The 19,549-nt window shown below is 45.7% G+C and overlaps 1 protein-coding gene across 1 annotated transcript in view; it reads right to left on the bottom strand.

The window, feature by feature from the left end:
* Positions 1-9,954: 9,954 nt before the first annotated feature.
* EGLN3 (egl-9 family hypoxia inducible factor 3) overlaps positions 9,955-19,549 on the bottom strand; it is a 31,540-nt gene continuing 21,945 nt past the window's right edge. The window contains exons 3-5 of the mRNA XM_056346842.1: positions 15,797-15,933; positions 15,024-15,097; positions 9,955-13,674 (exon numbers count right to left, since the gene is read on the bottom strand). Of these exons, the coding sequence (XP_056202817.1) occupies positions 13,637-13,674; positions 15,024-15,097; positions 15,797-15,933 (249 nt within the window). The 3' untranslated portion in view covers positions 9,955-13,636. The remainder of the gene's footprint in view (positions 13,675-15,023; positions 15,098-15,796; positions 15,934-19,549) is intronic.

Genomic DNA, 19,549 nt, shown 5'->3' with positions numbered 1-19,549 from the left:
AGGTGCGCATCCAAATGGCATGCAAGCTGTAGCCTTGCATGGTGCCCAAACAACAGCCGTGCCATGGCTCGCTCTTGCAGTTGAAGTTAGACCTGCAAGACTCATTCTCCAAGCAAAGATCACTGAGTGTCCCCACCTGCCTGAGTCCGGGCACTTTGCTAAACCTGACAACTAGTGTCATCCATGTCAATAATTTCCCAAATTGCAGGATGCACAAACTCACCGGCATTGGGCCCATACATGCAGCTTGCGGTGTCCTGTTCTGCCAGGTGCCCCCACAGTGACATGTCACCCCAAGGCTGTCCAGGGGCAGGCAGGATAGCTCCGGGAAAAGCAGCCCAAAGTCACGCAGCAGCCCAGGTGCGGTGCTGAGAATGGGGATGCTCCTGGGTCTCTGCTCACTGCCACAGGCAGATTTTCTGGGTACCACAGCAGTCCACAGATGATGTAGGTGAGGTTCACGTGCTGCAGGAGCCTGCAGGAGTGCCCTCCAGCCCGGGTTGCTCTACCCTCAGGCAGAACAGCAACAATGGAAAAGGCACCTGCAGGTACCTGTTCCTCACCTGCTAGGAGACAGAGCTCAAATGTCATCACACAAAGTCCTTGAGATCAGCAGCTGACACAGCAAATGGAGACTGTTTGAGTCCTAAGACTGCAAGGGAGAAGTCTCCTAGATATTCCCTTGCCCTCTGTGCCTGCCGCACAGGGTCACGCTTGGCAGGCTCCTGGCATGGCTGCTCCATCCGGAGGGGTCCAGGCCCTCCAAAGTGCTGAGCCAGCTTGGAGAGGACGTGCCTTCTGCAGAGGCTGGGGAAGCCCCCACCTCCTCCAAAATGGCCTCACTACATGTTCTGGCCCTGATTTGCTGACAAGGGGAATGAAAGGAAGCTGAGACTCCAACAATTTTCATGTGCTCCCTGGGCATATTCGCAGAGACTCAGCAAAGGAAATACACTAACAATAAGGGGGGAAATGTTTGGCTTATGATATTAACATATTTATAGCAGCAAGAATACTATAGGTCTCAACCTTATATAAAATTTTGATGGACTGCCAGTTTTAAAAGTGAAAGAAAAAAGTTTGCAAGAACTACCCATGGTATTTTATATTAATAATAAACACATCTAGGCTCAAGTACTGACATTCCAAGCGCTTGAATTTACAATCACATTAGTTAAGTTCTTTCAGATGTGTTGAAAGAATTAATGACTCAACGGAGAATTTACTTACAATACATTCGGAAATCAACACAGCTTTGCAAAGGGGAGAAAATGTTCAACGGAGGTAGCAAATGCTGACTTTTGGATGTACACACGCACATTCTCTTTCAATCGGGACATGAACTGGGGGAGGGAGCAGAGGTTCCTGCCTTCAAAACCCATATGCTCACAAAGGCTAACTTCTGATACCCTACTGTATATTTCTTCATCATTCCCTTTTTCTTTCCCCCAGTATTATTTCCATTTGTAATTAAAGATTTCCTAGAAAACAGAGAGCCTAGCCAGCTGCATGGCTGCTCCGGACAGGAGGGACAGCAGGATGTGCTCCCTGCTTGAGATCTGTTTCAGCTTTACCTAGAGGCTAGATCCAAAGGGGCATCAGGCTCAGAACTGCATCTCCAGAGTCTGAGACAAGACGAAGAGGTGGAGAATCCACCACATCAAAAGGTTTGGGCATCAAATAATAGGATAAGTGTAACCTGCACGAACCATCCGACAGGGAGAGGGTACAAAAGGAGCTACTGATACCTTGTTCCTGTGGAAGATGCGGGTTCAGCTCTTTGCTGTGTAGGAAGACGAGAGGTGTTGCTCACACAGAGCAGTGCCAGGCTGCAGGGTCCTCCTAGGGTACAGGCTTACCATGCCCAGCCTGCTGCATGGTGAGTGCAGCATGAGTAACTGCGAGCGTGCTGGGCCAGAAAGAAGAGAGCAGGGAAGGACAACCACTCGTGACAGTGTTGGGCTGAACTTCACTCCTCAGGAAGGGCAGCACTGGCCTGGTCCCACACCAACAAGTGTTAGTGGTCCCCATAACCACTCCCTGGATTAGGACAACCCCAAACCTCTTCACTTCCATGGAGTACCTCTCCCACTGAGGCTCCAATATCACACTTACGATGACACAGGACATGTCATCCAGTCTGGTCAGTCGCTACTCTATGCTCCAAGAAAAAAAATAATTATTATTTCTACCTCCACCATTCCTGGCAGACATTTCTCCAACCACATCCCATGGTAATGGCACCTCCACAACTTCAGGCACTCTGGTCGTTCAGTTTCCCAGCCATAAGAAAGTTAACTGGCAACTTCCTTGCTGCCATTTTATCCCATAATTTGTGTGTCATCCATCACAAGTATAGAGAACAAACTACTTATTCTTTGCAGTAACCTTCCCTGTATTTTAAGAGTCTTACTGTGCTTTTACTTCCTCCTTTGCTCCTCTCCCCACTCTCTGTAGCCCTGGAAGAAACATCCCCAGGTCTTTTAGCTTGTACTCACAGGTCATGTTGTCTAGGTCTCTGATCATACTCGTTCTTTCTAGTGGACTGATAGAGGAACAGGTTTTTTCCATGTCTTTGTTGAAGACAGCTGAGCCACAATATTCCAGTTCAGCTAAATTTCCTCTTGAATCCATGAAAATGTATTTATTCCCTTGGAACTGGAACAGCTTCAATGGGTTAACCAGAAAGGTCACACTCCCTCACCACAAGGACATGCTGTGTAACTTAATACTCAGGATCTTGTCCTAGTGGGTGACTGAGGCCAGTTTGAATCTCCTTGGGTAAGCCTGGTGTGAGATCCTCATCATCTCCCTCCAAGCACTGACAGCCGGGGACCAGCGACGGGCAGAGGCAGGCAGCTCCTCTCCCTCCTGCTGTGGTCCACATGGGATCCAGGCCCAGAAGATTCATGGCCTCTCAGCACTGTGAAGACTGAGGCAGCTCTCCACCAGCTAAAAGGAGATCTGTGAGTGCCCTGGGAACTTTGTTACAATAAATGTCAATGACTGTGGTTGTAGGCAGGAGGTTAGAAAGCTCCAAATGTAGGTCTCTGGCATGGAGGGTAGCACTTGGGCACCCAGGGGAACGTGGATGACAATTAGTTATTACAGTTTAATAAGATGAGCTGCTCAGCTAATGGTGGCTCAGAGCCCTCCATCTCCCCAGCCCCGGGAGCAATTCACAGCCCAAGCACTACATTCACACCGCTGCACCACCGATCACAGCACCGGCTTGGCTCGAGCCCTGTCCTGACCATGCATTGGAATTGCAGCACAGGGAGCTTAAAATAAGTAATCAGCCTTTCCCCAATCAAGGAAAGATATTGCAGGTGAGGACCAATGGAGCGGGAACTAAGTAGAAGGGGAAATAAAACATCTGAAGAAAGAGAAATCAAAACAACTTTCTGTATTGACACTTGTTTTTAAACTAAAGACATAATTATCCTGTTGCAAGCCTTGGCTACAGAGAAAAACATCTTGTTGGGAACTAATTAAAGAATTAGCCAGTGTTTAGCTTCTCAAAGATAAAGGAGCATAAGCTTTGAAACAGAAGTGTTTGCAGTGAGCTTTTGAAAGCTCTCTAAAGACAGCCAAGCTTAAGTCTGTTAAGCCTCTTCCTTCACCTATTAAATGTCTGTTCAGATGTCTTTTTTTTCTTTCTTTCTTTTTTCTTCTTATAAGAGAAACCCCTGGTACCTCTTAACAACAGGCATTTTCTTTCTTGCTTGGAGCACAAAGTGATGTGCAACCATAAAACACAGTGATGAACACGGGACATCCATGAACCACTATTAATGTGGGACAATTGACCAGGCTGGCATGAAGTACAACATTTAGTAAATAAAAAGCAAGCCACTGTCACTGCATGCCACAACATCACTCCAAAGTTACATTCTGACCAGACCCTGCCCAGACACATCCACCTTGCCTGGCCCGCCTGGATCAGCACTCCCTGTGTCACACAGACAACCTCTGGGTGCTGTAGGGGATGCCCAGTCCCTTTCAAGAAGCTGACCAACTTTTTGGTCACATTTGGAGTAACTTTCATCCAAGTTTCCCTGCCTATTTGGTCACCCCCTTGCTGGGATGTCTTTTATCAGTGGAAATTAAAACTGTCTATGCAGGTGGAGAAGCTGAACGTTTTGCAGCCCAGTTCCATCTACTGGTACCTTTCTGACTAGTCTGCTGGGCAATCAGTGAACTTGGCTATATTTCCTATGGTCCACTGCAGGGGCCAGAGAATGGTGGCACTTAAAATACATCGATCCACAAGGAGCTCCTGTAATCCCTCTGCCAATTACCCCCTAACCTAACACCTGAGAACCCTTATTCTCCAAGTACTTACTTCAGGCATCGGATCTGCACTTCTCCCAGTGCCTCCGCTGCCCACATCTTGGTAGGGCCCAGCAGCTGACATCTGAGCTCCTGAGATCATTTGGGCTCCACTGCCTAAGTGGTCCTCCCTTTGCTCACTCACCTGCAAGCCACGAGCATCCTCACTGCAGCCCCAGCTACGCACTCAAAGGTCCTACCACTTGCAGTGGGTTTGAAACAGCAAGGATGCTGCCAGTTTATCCCCTTTGTATACTGCATATAATAATTTTGTATAATAACTTTCTGCCCTCTGTATGGACAAGCCGCCAAGACAGAATGCTTAAATACAACGTGGGAGCTCTAATTCTCCCCTTGCTTTAAGAATCCAGTTTCTCTCCCTGCCAGAAAAGCTTCATTCAATCTTCTAGTCTTACTTTTCTGGAGGTATTTTTGATTCAAGCTCAAGAACAAAACCAAGCCTTGATTATTTTCTCCTTGATTTCACATGACTACAACGTATATTGAAAAATGAAGATAGTTTCAAGATAAAATGTGAAATTTGTCTCTGTCTCTGGGGGGAAAAATACTTTATTGGGGTAACAGCAGCCACTGAGGAGGAAGGCAGGTGTTTCCCACAGGTGATCAGGAGACTTTACCACTACAGGGAAATACCACGCTCTTGGGTACTTTGCATGTAGTTAGAAATAGCATGATTGACAGGTTGATCAAGCCTGAGGTTTTGGCTAAATGTGAAGTGTCAGTACCCTTTTCTTTCCCTTTCTCTTTTCCCTTCTTTTTTTCCTTTTCCCTTTAAGATCAAATATGGAAGTGTTACGCAGTTTTCGTGGATTTCAAAAGTTCTTAAGTTTGTTTTCAGGTTTCCACACTAAAGGTCCTTTCTTATCTCTGCCATTAGGTCTGGCCAACAGCTTGGCCACGGGCTCAGAGGTCCCTTCCAGCTACTGAGGTCCCGGAGCAGCCGGACACACACTTGCAGTGATGCAGGACACTGCCTGAGGCTGCTGAAGCTCATCCTGGGCCATTTGCCCCAACAGGGTGGTGCACAGGGGCTCAGCCCCCACAGCTCAGCAGCCGGCAGTGAGGGGTGGGCAGCAGCAGGGAGGTGGGCAAAGACCTTGAGTCCCAGGTAAGAGCTTTACACCTTTTGGGAATACCCCTCTGGAGACATTCTTCAGAGCTATCAGGTCTGTTGCAGGCAGCACCTGTAAAACAGCCCTCAGCCTTGCCCCATGGAGGCATTTAATGAGAGATGAGGTGCAACCGAGTTAAACAAACCCAGGGCCAGCAACAGTGCGACAGCAGCGTAGCACCTACCTTATTTCCTGCTTTCCATGCTCCTGGCTGACATGCAGCAATGCCATGGTGCAAAACAGCTGGCAGAGGTCGGGCAGGAGAGCTGGGGGCTGCTGTGCTTTACTACAGTGCTGCCGACCAGCCGAAGCCTGCTCCTTCGTGGGACCGCTGCTAGTAAGTGTTAGTTGAGTCATGAACAGGTGTTATATGATGTTTTTATAACTGCCTCTCCTTCAGTTTACTTAAGGGGAAAAAAAAAGAAAAAAAAAAAAAAGAGATAACTTTCAGGAACACGTTTCAGGAACAGTAAATATTTTAACTATAGATCCCTTCCTATGTCAGTCCTGGCAGAGGGAATGAGTCCCTCCTGTGCACTGGAAACTCAACATATCCTTCCTCCGGTAACAGTAGTTAGTGAAGCAGCCTGGGAGGTTAGCTGAGCCGTAACAAAGGCTTGATGGTAAAAATTACTGCAGTCTAAATTATTCCGCTTTCAAAAGATATGCTTATGTGGTTTCATTTTGCAGTCCTTCTAGGAAAAAGAACTGGTTTATATTACCGACATTAGTTGGTAGCAGAGGAGCAACTTTCATTTTTCTCAAATTAATTTCCCTTGGAAATCAGCTTCCTTCTAGCTGCACAGGGAAAGAAGCACACGCACACACACACTTAGACACGCTCACGCACATTCACGCATGCTCATACATGCACACACACACATACCTGTGCCTACCGAGACCGGCGGACCCTCAGATGCTTTTCTCTTCCCACAGCTGCTGAGTCGCTGCTACAGCACTGCCAAGATGTAGCTGTTTTCTTATACCGGTATCAGAGCAAGTGAGAGGGACCGGTGACAGTAACATGTCATCGCTCATAAATGCTACTGCCTCGATGTCCTCTGCCAGGGAAGGGCTGGGCAGCCGGCCTCTGCACGGGCTCCCGTGGCCACGTGTATGCTCGGCACCGGGCGCTCTCCTCTGGGATAACTGGGGCTTGGTTTCAAAAGCAACTTTTCTTTGCCATGAAAGCAAATTTGTGGCTACGACTGAGGAGCCGTGGTGGTGGAGCTGTGGAGACAGCCTCACTCCGCAGAAAGGGAGAGAAAATAAAAGTGGGACAAAACCAGCTGTTTGCCATAGGAAGGTGGGACAGGAGTTACAGAGAAGGGTGGCCAGAGGAGACTGGGTGGTCACGTGGTTCATCCAGTGAGGGGTGGCAAGTCTGTCTACACCAACGGCTACACCCAGGAGTCTGTCTCACCCAGCCTTCTGTAAAGCTCACCAGCACTGGCGATGCTATCACCACCCCACGTAGCCAGGGCTGGGATGTGCCTGTGCTCCCCACCGAGCGAGGCACTCGGGCACTCTCTTGGGAGGCTGGAGATGTGTGAGTGACTTCCCAGTGCCTAGGGGGAAAGAGATCCTTCTCCTCCCAACTCCAGCTGCAACAGCTGTCATGGAAGGGGAAATGGCCCCTGCCAGTTCCCATATGCGCCACCATCCTAAATCTTTTAATATTTTTGTAAAACTTCTTTTTTTACTGCTTCCATGCACTGGAGGGATTTGACTCTTTAACTGCTTACAAGATGTAGGCATTACTTACAAGATGCAGGGTGCAGTACTGGGTGCTGCAGCCCCCACAGGTTGCATTTACAGTTCCCTCCCTAGCACCGACATCTAAGAGACACGCACTTCTGAACGCTACATCAGCCAGCAGCCCAGGCACACAAACATCTCAGCCAGGCCACCACAAACACTGAAGATGAGGTGAAACGCCCCCTTTTTGCACAGTCCCAGTTCAATCTGCAGTTCCTGGACAAGCGCTGCTCCAAAGCTGAGATTCATTGCTTCCCAGGACAGGGTATTTAACTCGCTGCTGATTGATCCCTCACACAGTTCCCATACCTACCTGTGTAATGCTCTGGTCAGAAAGAAAAGCCTGGATGGAGGATGGCTTTGCTCCCTCCCCCCAGCATCCTGATGGGAGCTGTGAAGTCGGTCCCCTCTGCCAGGAGGGGGCAAAGCCTGTGGAGGGTGGTCACAGTTCCACGTTTTAACCCCCAAATGCATAAATGCTAGGGTTCCCACTCCCAGCTTCCTGCATCAGACTCCCCAGCCGATTCCTGGGCTCTTCCAGGTTGGCAGGATGACATGCCTAGTCCTGAGCACAGCTCAGTGCCAGCGGCTGCTGTTCCCAGGGTGCCGGGCAAATTTGTCCATCCCACTCCGGAGCCCACACCACAACCCTGTGGTCAAGTCTTGTGCTAGCCCAGGTCTGCTCTCACCTGTTGCTGTCATACGTCCTGTTAATGGATAAGTGTAACAAAACCACCTTGACACAGCAGTGCCACCAGCTCCGTAGGGCAAAGGAGACCTCTTCTGAGTCGAGTCGTCCCTTCTGCTGCTTCTTTGCCGAACGGGATGATGATTTCTCAGTTGAGAAATCTGTGCTGCATACAGCATTATGGTGTTTCAAAGATCATGTAGCAGCAATGCTTCATAGCTCATGGGGCATCAGGGACCAGAAAAATGCTCTAAGTCCACAGTTCTGGAAGTTACTAAACAGTAGCAGCTGTATCAGAGAGGCAAGGCTTGTAAGGGGAGATAGTATTTTTTATTAATCAGACTGACAGAGTTGGGAAAAAAGAGACACATTCAGGCAGGGAAACCCTTCTGTTTAAATGTACTGACTCTACTGTTTGGAGATCTCTTTCCCCTTAAGTGCTCTAGTTCAAACCCCCATTCCAATTTTGCTATTCTGAGGTGTTTTAGCACAAGACACTCAGCAGGTATGAGCTGAGAAAAACGTCAAAATTAAAGTAAGAGCAGCCACATGTAACCACAAGTGATCTTCAGACCTCTGTTAGCTTAGACTACAGGGTTTTTCTTCCCACGCTTCTCACCAGCCAGCCATACAGTAGGTTTTTAAAAGCCAGACAGATTAACACTTTCCCAAAACCTTTAGGACCAGGCAGCCACACTCTGACTCCTCTCCTGCTAAATCAGTCTCCAGGGTGCTGGCTAAGATCAGGGACCACAAACCACCTCCTCTCGCACCGCTAGAAGGAAGGTTTACCACTGTGGGTGGCGAGCAAAGGAGCAGACCCGCATGCTGGCAAGGACTGGGTTTGCCACCGCATGAGAATTGCTGTTGGCCTAGTGTAGTTTATTTAGCACCTCCAGCATTGTTTCAAATAAGCACACATGCAGATGAAGTTAGCTCCTTTTTCCACAAGACAGATTAAAAAAGAAACGTCCATCTACCCTTTGTGAAAGAGGATGGGAGTTTTACCCACTCTCTGAAGTGGAAGTACTCCACAGAGATGAAATTATGTGGGAAAAGGAGAATCAATTTTTACTAACCTCTCCCACTGTCACACTACTTCATAATTTTCAGTGCAACCTCTGATATCAGATGCATTCTCAAGAGTCATGGGAATTGTCAGTGCAAGTATATTTAGCCATGCCCCATTGGGTAGGTGGGGGAGGAAAAAGACCCCTAAATAGCTGTAAGATAACAATTACTGCAAGCACATTTGCTTAGAGAAAGTTTAGTCAGAGTTCAGAGAAAAGATAAGTCCTTGGCAGCTGGATGGCCAGCTGCTTCTTCAGCTGTCCCCACAAACCCTTAGTCGGTGAGGAGCATGCGCAGAAGAGAAACCCCTCTGCTTTCCTTAGGTCTTCTCCACGTGCTCTAGGCACTCCTTGGTGTAAAAGAAATGCTTAAAAAAGTGGCAAATTACCTACAATTCTCTCCTCTCTTTAACAACAACAGCAAAATTAAATCCAAGCCTTCCACAACAGAAAGCATCTTTTACATAGAGGGGGAAACTCCCACTATTCACAATATTGCAAAAGAATCAAAAAAGTTCACAGCATTTTAACAGACCAGTAAAAAAAATGTCCTGGCTTTCATTCAACTGCAATGTTAGTGGGAGTAGGGAGAAGCCTGGCCCACGACTGCAGGAGAAAACTGTGGGATTTGGGCTGGAAAAGTAGCAGGAGGAGGATGTGAATGTTGTTAAAAATAAAACTTACCAGACAACAATTAAATCACGATAATGTTATCTGATTCAACAGGAGTGTGAAAACAAATGGGCATTTCAAGAAGAGGGTCACTAGCAAGGTAAATAACTTCAAAATAGCAGGAAGCGACCAAGGAAACATGCCAAGCTGATGGCAACAAACAGAGCTCCCCCTGGCAGCGGAGCACAGCGGTGGCTGGGGACTTTGGTGTCACCTCCGTGCATCACCACCACCCTTCATCCACCTGCTGCAACCCTAGCTATGGTGAGACACAAGACGAAGAGATTTGCACAGGACAATGTTTAACATGACCCAGTGTTTATTGACTCCTGCCACGTTTTGCCTTTTTTTTTTTTTTTTAATAGTAACACAAAATGTGATGTATGGTAAAATACTACAAGGGGTTTCTATATCAATCTGATGCAAAGTGCCAGCATTGTTGACCAGCATACAACCTGACAAGAGAAGATGTAGTCATAACTCACTCTCAGATATCTGCTGGGAGTACATCACAGTCAAAGTAGAACTAGTTATTTGCCTGCAAATAGATACATTTTCTTCTAGATGCAAGTGGTGTTAGAGCCAGCTATTTTGCAACAACAACAACAAAATACATATAATATATTCCAACATTTTTAAAAATACAATAGGAAAGGACTAAAACCGTTTAAAGAGAGAAGGAAAAAAGAACAGATCTTTTTAGACACTACTTTGCCGAGGCCATTCCTCATAGAATCAGAAGTAATCTAGAGAAAATAAGATTTATTAGAGGCTACTTTGCTCAAAAGGCCAGTGGCTACAGGTTTAAGAATAAAAATAGTCTCTTGATTTTCAGTACTGTCTCCTGGCCTTTTTCCTCCCTGCACAACAAAAACCACCTGCTGGAAGTTGTGGCTTAGTGGCTCTGCATATTTTGCCAATGCAATTGCATTTGGAAAGGCAACCATATTTCTTAAAGAGCCATGAAAAACTTGCATCACATGCACATGTGGCATGTAACATCTTCACAGATATGAACGGTGAAGGCACATTACCTAAAGGTTAAAAAAACAAAAACCAAAAAGTAGCAAAGCTTTTGGAGGACTAAAAATTAAAAGTGCCTTAGAGATAACAACACTCTTTTTCACAACCGGGTGACAAGCACTGTTGAGCCATAGATGTTTCCAAGTGTTTGCCATGAAGACAAAACAAGGAAAGGGAAAAGTCTCCTTGAAATGCCCTCCCCCCTAATTAAACCACAGCATCTTCCAGGAGATCACCTCACCGATTTGGAAACAAGCTAAAGGCCTGGAACTGGTTTCAAAATCCTGTGCCCTCAACCTCTTTTGTACTTAATTATATGTGTTAATAAAGAAAAAGACAATGCGTTCTGCCACAGAATAATTGCTCTATCTCGATCAGGAAGATATTGGCTAAAAATGAAAATATGTACTTTATTTACAATAAATGCATCTATACTGCTCCATCCATCACACACATATTGCTGACCTCTGCTGAAGCCAGGTGGTAGCAATAGCGGTAACCAAAGTACCTTTCTTTTCCAACCTTTATACAAAGCCTTTCTCCTCCGACCCTATAGTTTTTCTACTGTTCTGGCCTCCAATGAGATGTATGCTAACATCTCTTTCTAGTGCATTTGTTTTAAGATTACAGTTTCTAAAGGCAAAACTTGTTCTGCTCTGTTTTAGCTGTTTTACCCCCTTTTAAAATCATGTTAGAATTTCAAATTAACATGCCGTTATCAATTTTGCATAGTAGTACAACAGGTTGGGTTCCCCCCTTCCTTTTTAAATAATCATAATGTGGGCCCCCTTCTTCTACACCTCCCATTTTTCAGAGGGTTACCTCTCACTCTCTGGGAAGAGCCCTAACTCATTTTCCTCCCATAGGAACGCTACAGAATGAGAATTTCAAGTTACCCTGAAGTTTTCTTCAAGTCTATGTTGTGCTGCTCAGAAGCAACCGTAGTGGAATAATGTTTTTTTTCTAATATTAAAGGACATTTATCAGATTATTTGGGGGTCTTTTAGTCTTGAGTTGTAAGAATAGTTCTCACACGTGGTCCCTCATAATCCTCTCTTAAGGTGCATGGTGGTCAGGCTAAACAAAGTCTAGCCCATAAGACCATAGCTGGATCTCTGGGAGAAGCCAGAGAGAATGAGGGATTTGTTAGCACTATTGTATTTACATTCAGAACTCAAGGGCAGGCTGAAGGATGCCCAGCTTTCTCTTTTCTTTTCTTTTTTTTTTTTTTTTTTTTTTAAATAAAGAGACAGAACTGCTTAAAAATACTCCATTTCTATTACCATTTTTATGTCATGAAAGTTGGTTCTTTTCTGTCCTATACAGTTGTTGCCCTTCTTTCACTGACATTTAGTAGTTACCATTGCACACTACCTTTTCGTTCCCTAGCTCAAGTGGGACAGAGCTGGCCCGCGGACCCGTCACTAGCATGACAGCCCAGCACAGCACGGTGAGCTGGTGCAGGGGCCGGTGGTTCAGATCACCTTCACTGCTGCAGGCAAGTGGCACCAGACAACATGGGACACTGAAGAGGGCACCTATTTGGAACATTTAGTAGGGTCTGACACACACACTGACAAAGCCAGAAAAAAAAAAATGAATGCAAGTGAGAATATTAGGTTGAGAACAATTAGCGTGAGTAATAAATACACCCACTGCCAGCTCCCAGCTTCATTAAGAGCTATTCTGAACTGCATAGTTAAGTGCTGGTTGTAGAAGATTAGGCAGATTGGAGATAGCTTACCAGTTACTCATTGAGTCTAATAAGTTTTTAAAAAAATGGAGAGGGGGAAAAAAAAAAAAAAAGGTGCTTTGCCATTTGAATAACTCTGATCTTGTGGCTTGGGCACAGCAGAAATAGTTACCTGGCGTAACAGATCAATTGAAACTGAATTGCTGGTTCATTCAAATTACATATGTGTGCAAAGTTAAATGAGTGTGTTAACTAAGGATAACCAGCATAGAAATCAAGTCAGAGTTACCCATTATTTATCATACATTTGTCAGACTGCCAGACGTATCTTTTCCTTTCAGATTCATATCTGTGTCATACAAAACAGATGGACAAGTCACAAAAGGAACACTTAACCTTACCGTTGTGTTGGCCTTTAGTGCCAAGACATTGTGTGCCACCAGCCTTCCAAGTTTACCAAACTTTTGGGAGAAAACAGCTGCTTTACAAAACCATGAAAATAGAAAAAGTACAGCCCATCCTGCTCAGAACAGAAAGGAAATGGTTTAACAAAGCTGTGGACAAATACACAACTACTTCTCCCTCGGTCCTGGGACAGAAAGGGCAGTGCAACTGCACAGCTAGGACTTGACTCTTGAAAAGCAGACAGTCTCCAGGAAATGCAATGACTGTGTAGACAAAAATCTGTTTGGAAAGTCGTGGTATTGAAGAGCTGAGCCAATGTTCTGTGCAGCAGAGTGATGAACAGTACATTGACAGGCCCATGTGGGACAGACCATAAGAAAACACTCTACAACAATCCAGTTTAATTTCACATTGCCAATACCTCTCCTTGCCCATTAGCAGTCTGCCACAAATTCTAAACTTGTAAAACTCCCTCCCATTGAGCTAGATTATTTTTCCCCCATAAAGTGCAAATAAGACTCAGGTTTTTACCACTAGGTCCAATGATCGTTATCTTGGTTATGAGAGAGATCAAAAGCCAGTTGGCTGAGCCACTACCACTAGGCTTAATGATACACCCCCCCCCTTTTTTTTTTTTTTAAACCCTGGTAACTTTTTCCAGCAAAAGGCAAATCAAAACCAAGTTTTTCTTCTGCCAGATGCACACATGACAGGAGGCTGCCTTAAGTACCATCAATATAAAATGCACATGCTAGACACAACCAGCACATTCTTGTGTATAACAAGAATTTGCCCATGTTTGCTGGAAACGGAAGTCATCTTTGGGATCTTAATTCCTCACGAAGAGCTCAGGAACTGTTGATTAGTCTTCATTAAGAGGCGCTTCTTTCTTCCTTGCATCTACATCAAAAAGATGAAAGAAGGAGAGGCAGTTAGCCAGAGGGTTCTGACAACATTCATTGGAAAATTCAGAAACAGAATAAAGTTGGTTTGTTTTCAGTGGTCAGCACTTTCTATTTCAGACTTGTGATACGAATTCACCACATGGACTGAGATGCTGTATGAATCCATGTATGATGCATGTATGAATTAAGATATTCGTGCCAAAGTTTTGTGGGTTTGCCTTGTTGAAACTGAAGGTAACTCATGAAGTATTTAAGTAGCCCAATGAACTTTCAGACTCTAGATCTGTGATGCTTTCCCCCTCCACTCTTGGCCCCTTGCTCCTGATCCCCTTTAAGGCTGAAGCTCTGCATACCAGCTAGAGAGATAACAACCTTCTGCTCTGAAAAGCATTTGACTAATTATGACTTTGCTGCTCCCCAGCTGCCTAGCACACATTTTAAGAGACAAGTGCCTTCCACATTGTATTTTGAGGAACTGCCTGAGGCAGTCCCTGAAGACCAGATCTCAAACACCTCCAAACAGCAAACCTTGGAGCATAGCCCCAGGCAGGGTGTTGAAGCACATGTGGACAACTCAGTCCATTACTCATGCCATTACTATGGCAGCGTGGCTGCTATTAGGAAAGCTGAGGTCACCTCTTCCCAGGCTTCTGCAGAAATGCCTCTGGGCTGACTTTAAGCTTTCTGTGAGACCCAGTTGAATGTAGGCAGCTGTTGAAGTCCACCATGATCACTCTAGCAACTACTCGCCAAGAGACGAACTTACATATTCTAAACTTAGTTCCCTTCCAACTCATAATCTCTACGTTCCAAGGTCATCATGAATATGCTCCCTCAGAAATTACTTTTATATTAAAGACAAATCCCTTTTGCACTACTGCAGGCCCCAGCTGCCTTTCACTAATACAGAAGACAGGACCTATTCGGCCAGGACATGATTATGAAATGGTGTAAGTCTCATGACTTTCTGTAAACAAAGTTTGGAGGAGACAAAATATACTTCCCAAATAACAAGAGCTTAGAGATTCCCAGTGACTGGAGCAGCCACCTGGGGTGGGACAAAATCTCGGTCTCAGCAGCCCATTTGGGAGAGAAATCAGAAATCACCTCTCCCGTGTTCCCCATCACACTCATCATGGATACTAGGGACAGGCCTGAATCTTCTGCTGTCACTATTTCTCTACTTCACATAAAATAACTGACTAGTGATTAGAGATGAAAGAGCTTTCTGAAAATGAATGTCCCACCCATCTAGCTACAGAGCTATTCCCAGTCTGTCTCTGACTTCGAAAGTATCAAAATGCACTACATTCTTTCTGGTGAACACATATAAAAGAAACATACCAGTTAAGTTCCTGAACTTTTTTTTGGCTTCTGCTCTTTCTTCAGCATCAAAATACCACACAGTCATGGCATATCTATAAAAGAAAGAAATCTTGTATTTGTTTCAACTTTCACTATTAAAGTAAGAGTCCTGGAGCTCTACGCTCATGGAGAAAGCAAAAAACCAAAACTCAATTAGAAGATAAAAAAACAAGATGCAAACGGCACGTCTTTATAGACACATACAGACAGCATTTGAAATGTGTTTTCTTAAGTAAGATTGAAATATAGGTGAGAATTTCTGCTTGGAGGCATAAAAGATGCACAGCCCCTGGTTACAGAGGGCAAAAGCAGCTTACTGACCTTTGCCTGGTTTTTCTGTTCTGGGACGCCTGCAGGCAACTTAGGGGTTGCCCTGCGTCACATCAGCTTTTCATAGCCTGTTGACAGATGGTAGCCCCAAGAATCCCTATAGTGTTATGAGGGCAAAAGTATAACCCAGAATCTCCCAGCTAAATAGCTGTGCCTGGCTTGGAAGATATCTCCTGTCAATGGTAAAACAGCTTTTTTTCCATCACACAAGGAATCTTATCATTCAAGCTTGTTCTTCCTCATTTGAAGAGAGAATCCCCAGTAACTCAAAAACAGAAAATACTCCAAATCCAACTATCTATTTTTAATGCACATGTGTACTTAAACAAACAAATGATGGCCATAATTTTAGGTACAAATATTGGTAAAATGGATGGTTTGTTTTCTCCCGGCCAAATATCAATACCAAATATGCTACTTACCTGGTTGCATAAGAAGGCTGGACTTCATGTGGGTTCCTTCGATCTGACCAAAAAAAAAGTAATCGGTCAAAAATTGGCTCAACATCTGCTACATAGGACTTTCCTTCTGGGAATATTCGAAGTATTCCACCATGCAGCTGAAAGAAAATGAAAGGTTGCATTTTACACCTACGAACACCCAACACACCAATGTGAACAATTACTTATTTCTCCCTCCTCAGCACCCGACAAACGGGGAATAAACATCTAATGATAACAGAGATAGCTATATGACAACACCAGAAAAATGACACACTAAATCTCTTGGCCACCTTGTTTTTCCCAAAGAGTTTATAATGTTTTAGCATTGGCTGACAGAGTTCCCTGGGATATAGTTCTGAAGGGCCAAGGGGCCCAGGCTGGATGTTCCTCAAGGAGGAAGCATTAAAGGTGTGGAAGCAAGCTGTCCCCACGTGCCAAAAGGCGAGCTGGCAGGGAAGACAACCGGCCTAGCTGAACAGAGAGCTTTGGCTGCAATTCAGGGGAAAAAAAAAAAGGAAGAGTTTACTGCCTTTGGAAGAAGGGGAAGGCAACTCTGGAGGACTATAAGGACATCATGAGGTTACGCAGGGTGAAGATTAGAGAGGCAAAAGCCCAGCTAGAACTCAGGCTGGCCACTGCCATAAAAGATTAAAAAAAAAAAAGTTTTTACAAGTACATTAGACACGAGACGGCCAAGGATAACCTGCATCCTTTAGTATGTATGTGTTGGGGGGGGAATTTTGCCACAAAGGATGAGGAAGAGGCTGGGGTACTTAATGCTTTCTTTGCATCAATCTTTAATAGCAAGACCAGTTACCCTCTGGGTGCTCAGCCCCCTGAGCTGGAAGGTGGGGATGAGGAGGAGCAGAATGAGTCCCCACAGTCTGGGAGGAAACAATTAGTGACCTGCTGCTCCACTTGGACATGCACAAGTCTATAGGGCCAGATGGGATCCACCTGAGGGTACTGAGAGAGCTGGAAGAGGAATTTGTCAAGGCGCTCTCCATCATTTATCAACAGACCTGGCAAACTGGGAGGTCCCAGCAGACTGGAGGTTAGCCAGTGCAACACCCACATACAAGAAGGGATGCAAGGAGGATCTGGAGAACTACAGGCCTGATCAGCCTGATCTCAGTCCCAGGGAAGGTTACAGAGCAGATCATCCTGAGTGCATGTGCGGGACAACTGAAGGTTCAGGCCCAGCCAGCTCAGGTTTTATAACAGGCAGGTCCTGCTTGACAAACCTGATCTTCTAAGACAAGGTGACCTGCCGAGTGGGTGAGGAAAAGGCTGTGGATGTTGTCTACCTGCAACTTAGTAAAGCCTTCGACACCATCTCCCACAGCATCCTCCTGGAGAAACTGGCTGCTTGTGGCTTGGACAGGTGTGCTCTACACTGGGTAAAAAGCTGGCTGCACGGCTGAGCCCAAGGAGTGGTAGAGAATGGAGTTACACCCAGCTGGTGGCTGGTCACAGATGGTGTTCCCCAGGGCTCAGTATTGGCACCAGATCTGCTTAGTATCTTTATCGACAATCTGGACTAAGGGGTCGAGTGCACCCTCAGCAAGTTTGCAGATGACACCAAGCTGGGCAGGAGTGCTGATCCTGAGGGCAGGCAGGCTCTGCAGAGGGATCTGGACAGGCTGGATGAGCCAAGGCCAGTTGTATGAGGTTCAACAAGGCTCAGTGCCGGGTCCTGCACATGGGTCACACCAGCCCCACACAGCGCTACAGGCTGGGGGCAGAGCAGCTGGGAAGCTGCCTGGAGGAACAGGACCTGGGGTGTTTGTTAACAGCTGGCTGAATGAGCCAGCAGTGTGCCCAAGTGGCCAAAAGGGCCAACAGCAACTTGGCTGCTACATGAAACAGTGTGGCCAGCAGGACAAGAGCAGTGATTGTCCCCCCGTACTCAGCACTGGTGAGGCTGCGTTCAGTTTTGGGGTCCTCACTTCAAGAAGGACATAGAGGTGCTGGAACATGTCCAGAGAAGTGCTTCAGACCCTTCACCAGCTTTGTTGCCCAAGTCTTACAAGGAACAGCTGAGGGAACTGGGGTTGTTTAGCCTGGAGAGAAGGTGGCTCAGGGGGGACCTTATCGCTCTCTACAGCTGCCTGACAGGAGGCTGTGGGCAGGTGGGGGTCGGACTCTTCCTCTTCTCCCAGACAAAGGACAGTACAAGAGGAAATAGCCTCAAGCGGCAGCAGGGGAGGTTCAGATTGGATATTAGGAAAAATTTCTTCACTGAAAGAGTGGTGAAGCACTGGAACAGGCTGCCCAGGGAAGTGGGGGAATCACATCCCTGGAGGGGTTTAAAAAACACAGATGCGGTGCTTAGGGATGTGGTTTAGCGGTGGACTTAGCAGCCCTGGATTAATGGTTGGACTTTATCTCAAAGGTCTTTCTCAACCTTAATGATTCTATGAGGATAAACATCTGGCTAAAGTAAATGAACCAAGATAAAGACAACACTGGACCTGTAACAAACACTGGGGAACTCCTGAGCTCCCAGTGACATCTCTAGAACCAGGGAATACCAGAAGGCAGGTAAGGCTGCTCCACCTGCCCAGCCTCCTCCCAGCTGTTCCACCTCATCCCAGCAATTGCTAGATCCTCCTTATGGTATCTCAGAGCCTGCATCTGATCACATAAGATTTAATTTTTATGCCCTGGGAAGACTGAAGTCTGTTCTATTGTTGGATTTATAATGCATTTCTGAGATGTTTGTTACATCTCCCAGCCAGTCTTTTCCCTAGTTACGGCATAGCCTGGTTTCTCTACCACATCATTTCTCTCTTTCTACATGCCACGAGTGTGCCAGGGAAAATGTCTGGCGATCTGAACGCACAGTAGAACTTCAAAAGATGCAGGTGAACTCTGCCTCCTCCCTGCTGCTGTTAGAGAGCTCTTTAGAGGCTTTTATGCTGCACCACAGAGTGCAGGGAAGATGCTGTCAGCCCAGCACTGACCCGACTTCACACCTCCACATGGCATGCAAACCTCAGTAAGAAACTGTCAGGCCAGGTTTAAAGCAACATGGTTGCTTTCAAAGACCGGTATGGTTATATTGCATCTCCTCCAGCATTTGCATAAGATTACCATCACACACATATAATACTCTCCACCAGCATCCTGGATTTCAGTTAGCTTTCTTCATCCACTTGGGTGCTTCCTCACTATTAGAGTAAGAGTGCAATGCACAAAATTAGGTATTCACATATTCTCCCACATATCCTCCATTTTATTACACTGAGGTATTTCACTGTCGTACTCTCGATAAAGGAATGTGTTTTTCACAAACAGCGTGTTTTTCATTGACATTGCCTCTAAATCTGAACTCACTTTTGGGGGTTCATAGTATTTACATGTGCTTAATGAGCACCGAACTAGAGTGGCCACGACAGGTTAGAGACAAAACAAACATTTGGCAACTTTTAATAGATAATCCCCATGAATGGTTTGTGTTGCATTATGACAATAAAAGTGTAAAGAGTCATCCTGTAATTTCACAAACCCTTATTCAGTTTCTAACGTAAAGGTATGGTAAATTCAAGGCTGACTTTATTGCCTTATAGTTTCTTTCTCCCTGTATTACAAGCACACCGTTCTGTCAGGAGACCCACTGGTGGAGTCAAAGATGCAGAGGACCAACCAAGCCATGTGCTCGATGCTCTTACTAAGTCCCATCACTTCAGAAATAAGAAAGCCACAACGGTAACTATTTGAAGATCTTCT

This window comes from Falco biarmicus, chromosome 7, assembly GCF_023638135.1.
Source record: "Falco biarmicus isolate bFalBia1 chromosome 7, bFalBia1.pri, whole genome shotgun sequence".
In the NCBI taxonomy this organism is placed as follows: Eukaryota; Metazoa; Chordata; class Aves; order Falconiformes; family Falconidae; genus Falco; species Falco biarmicus.
This window is presented reverse-complemented; position numbering and strand designations above follow the sequence as displayed.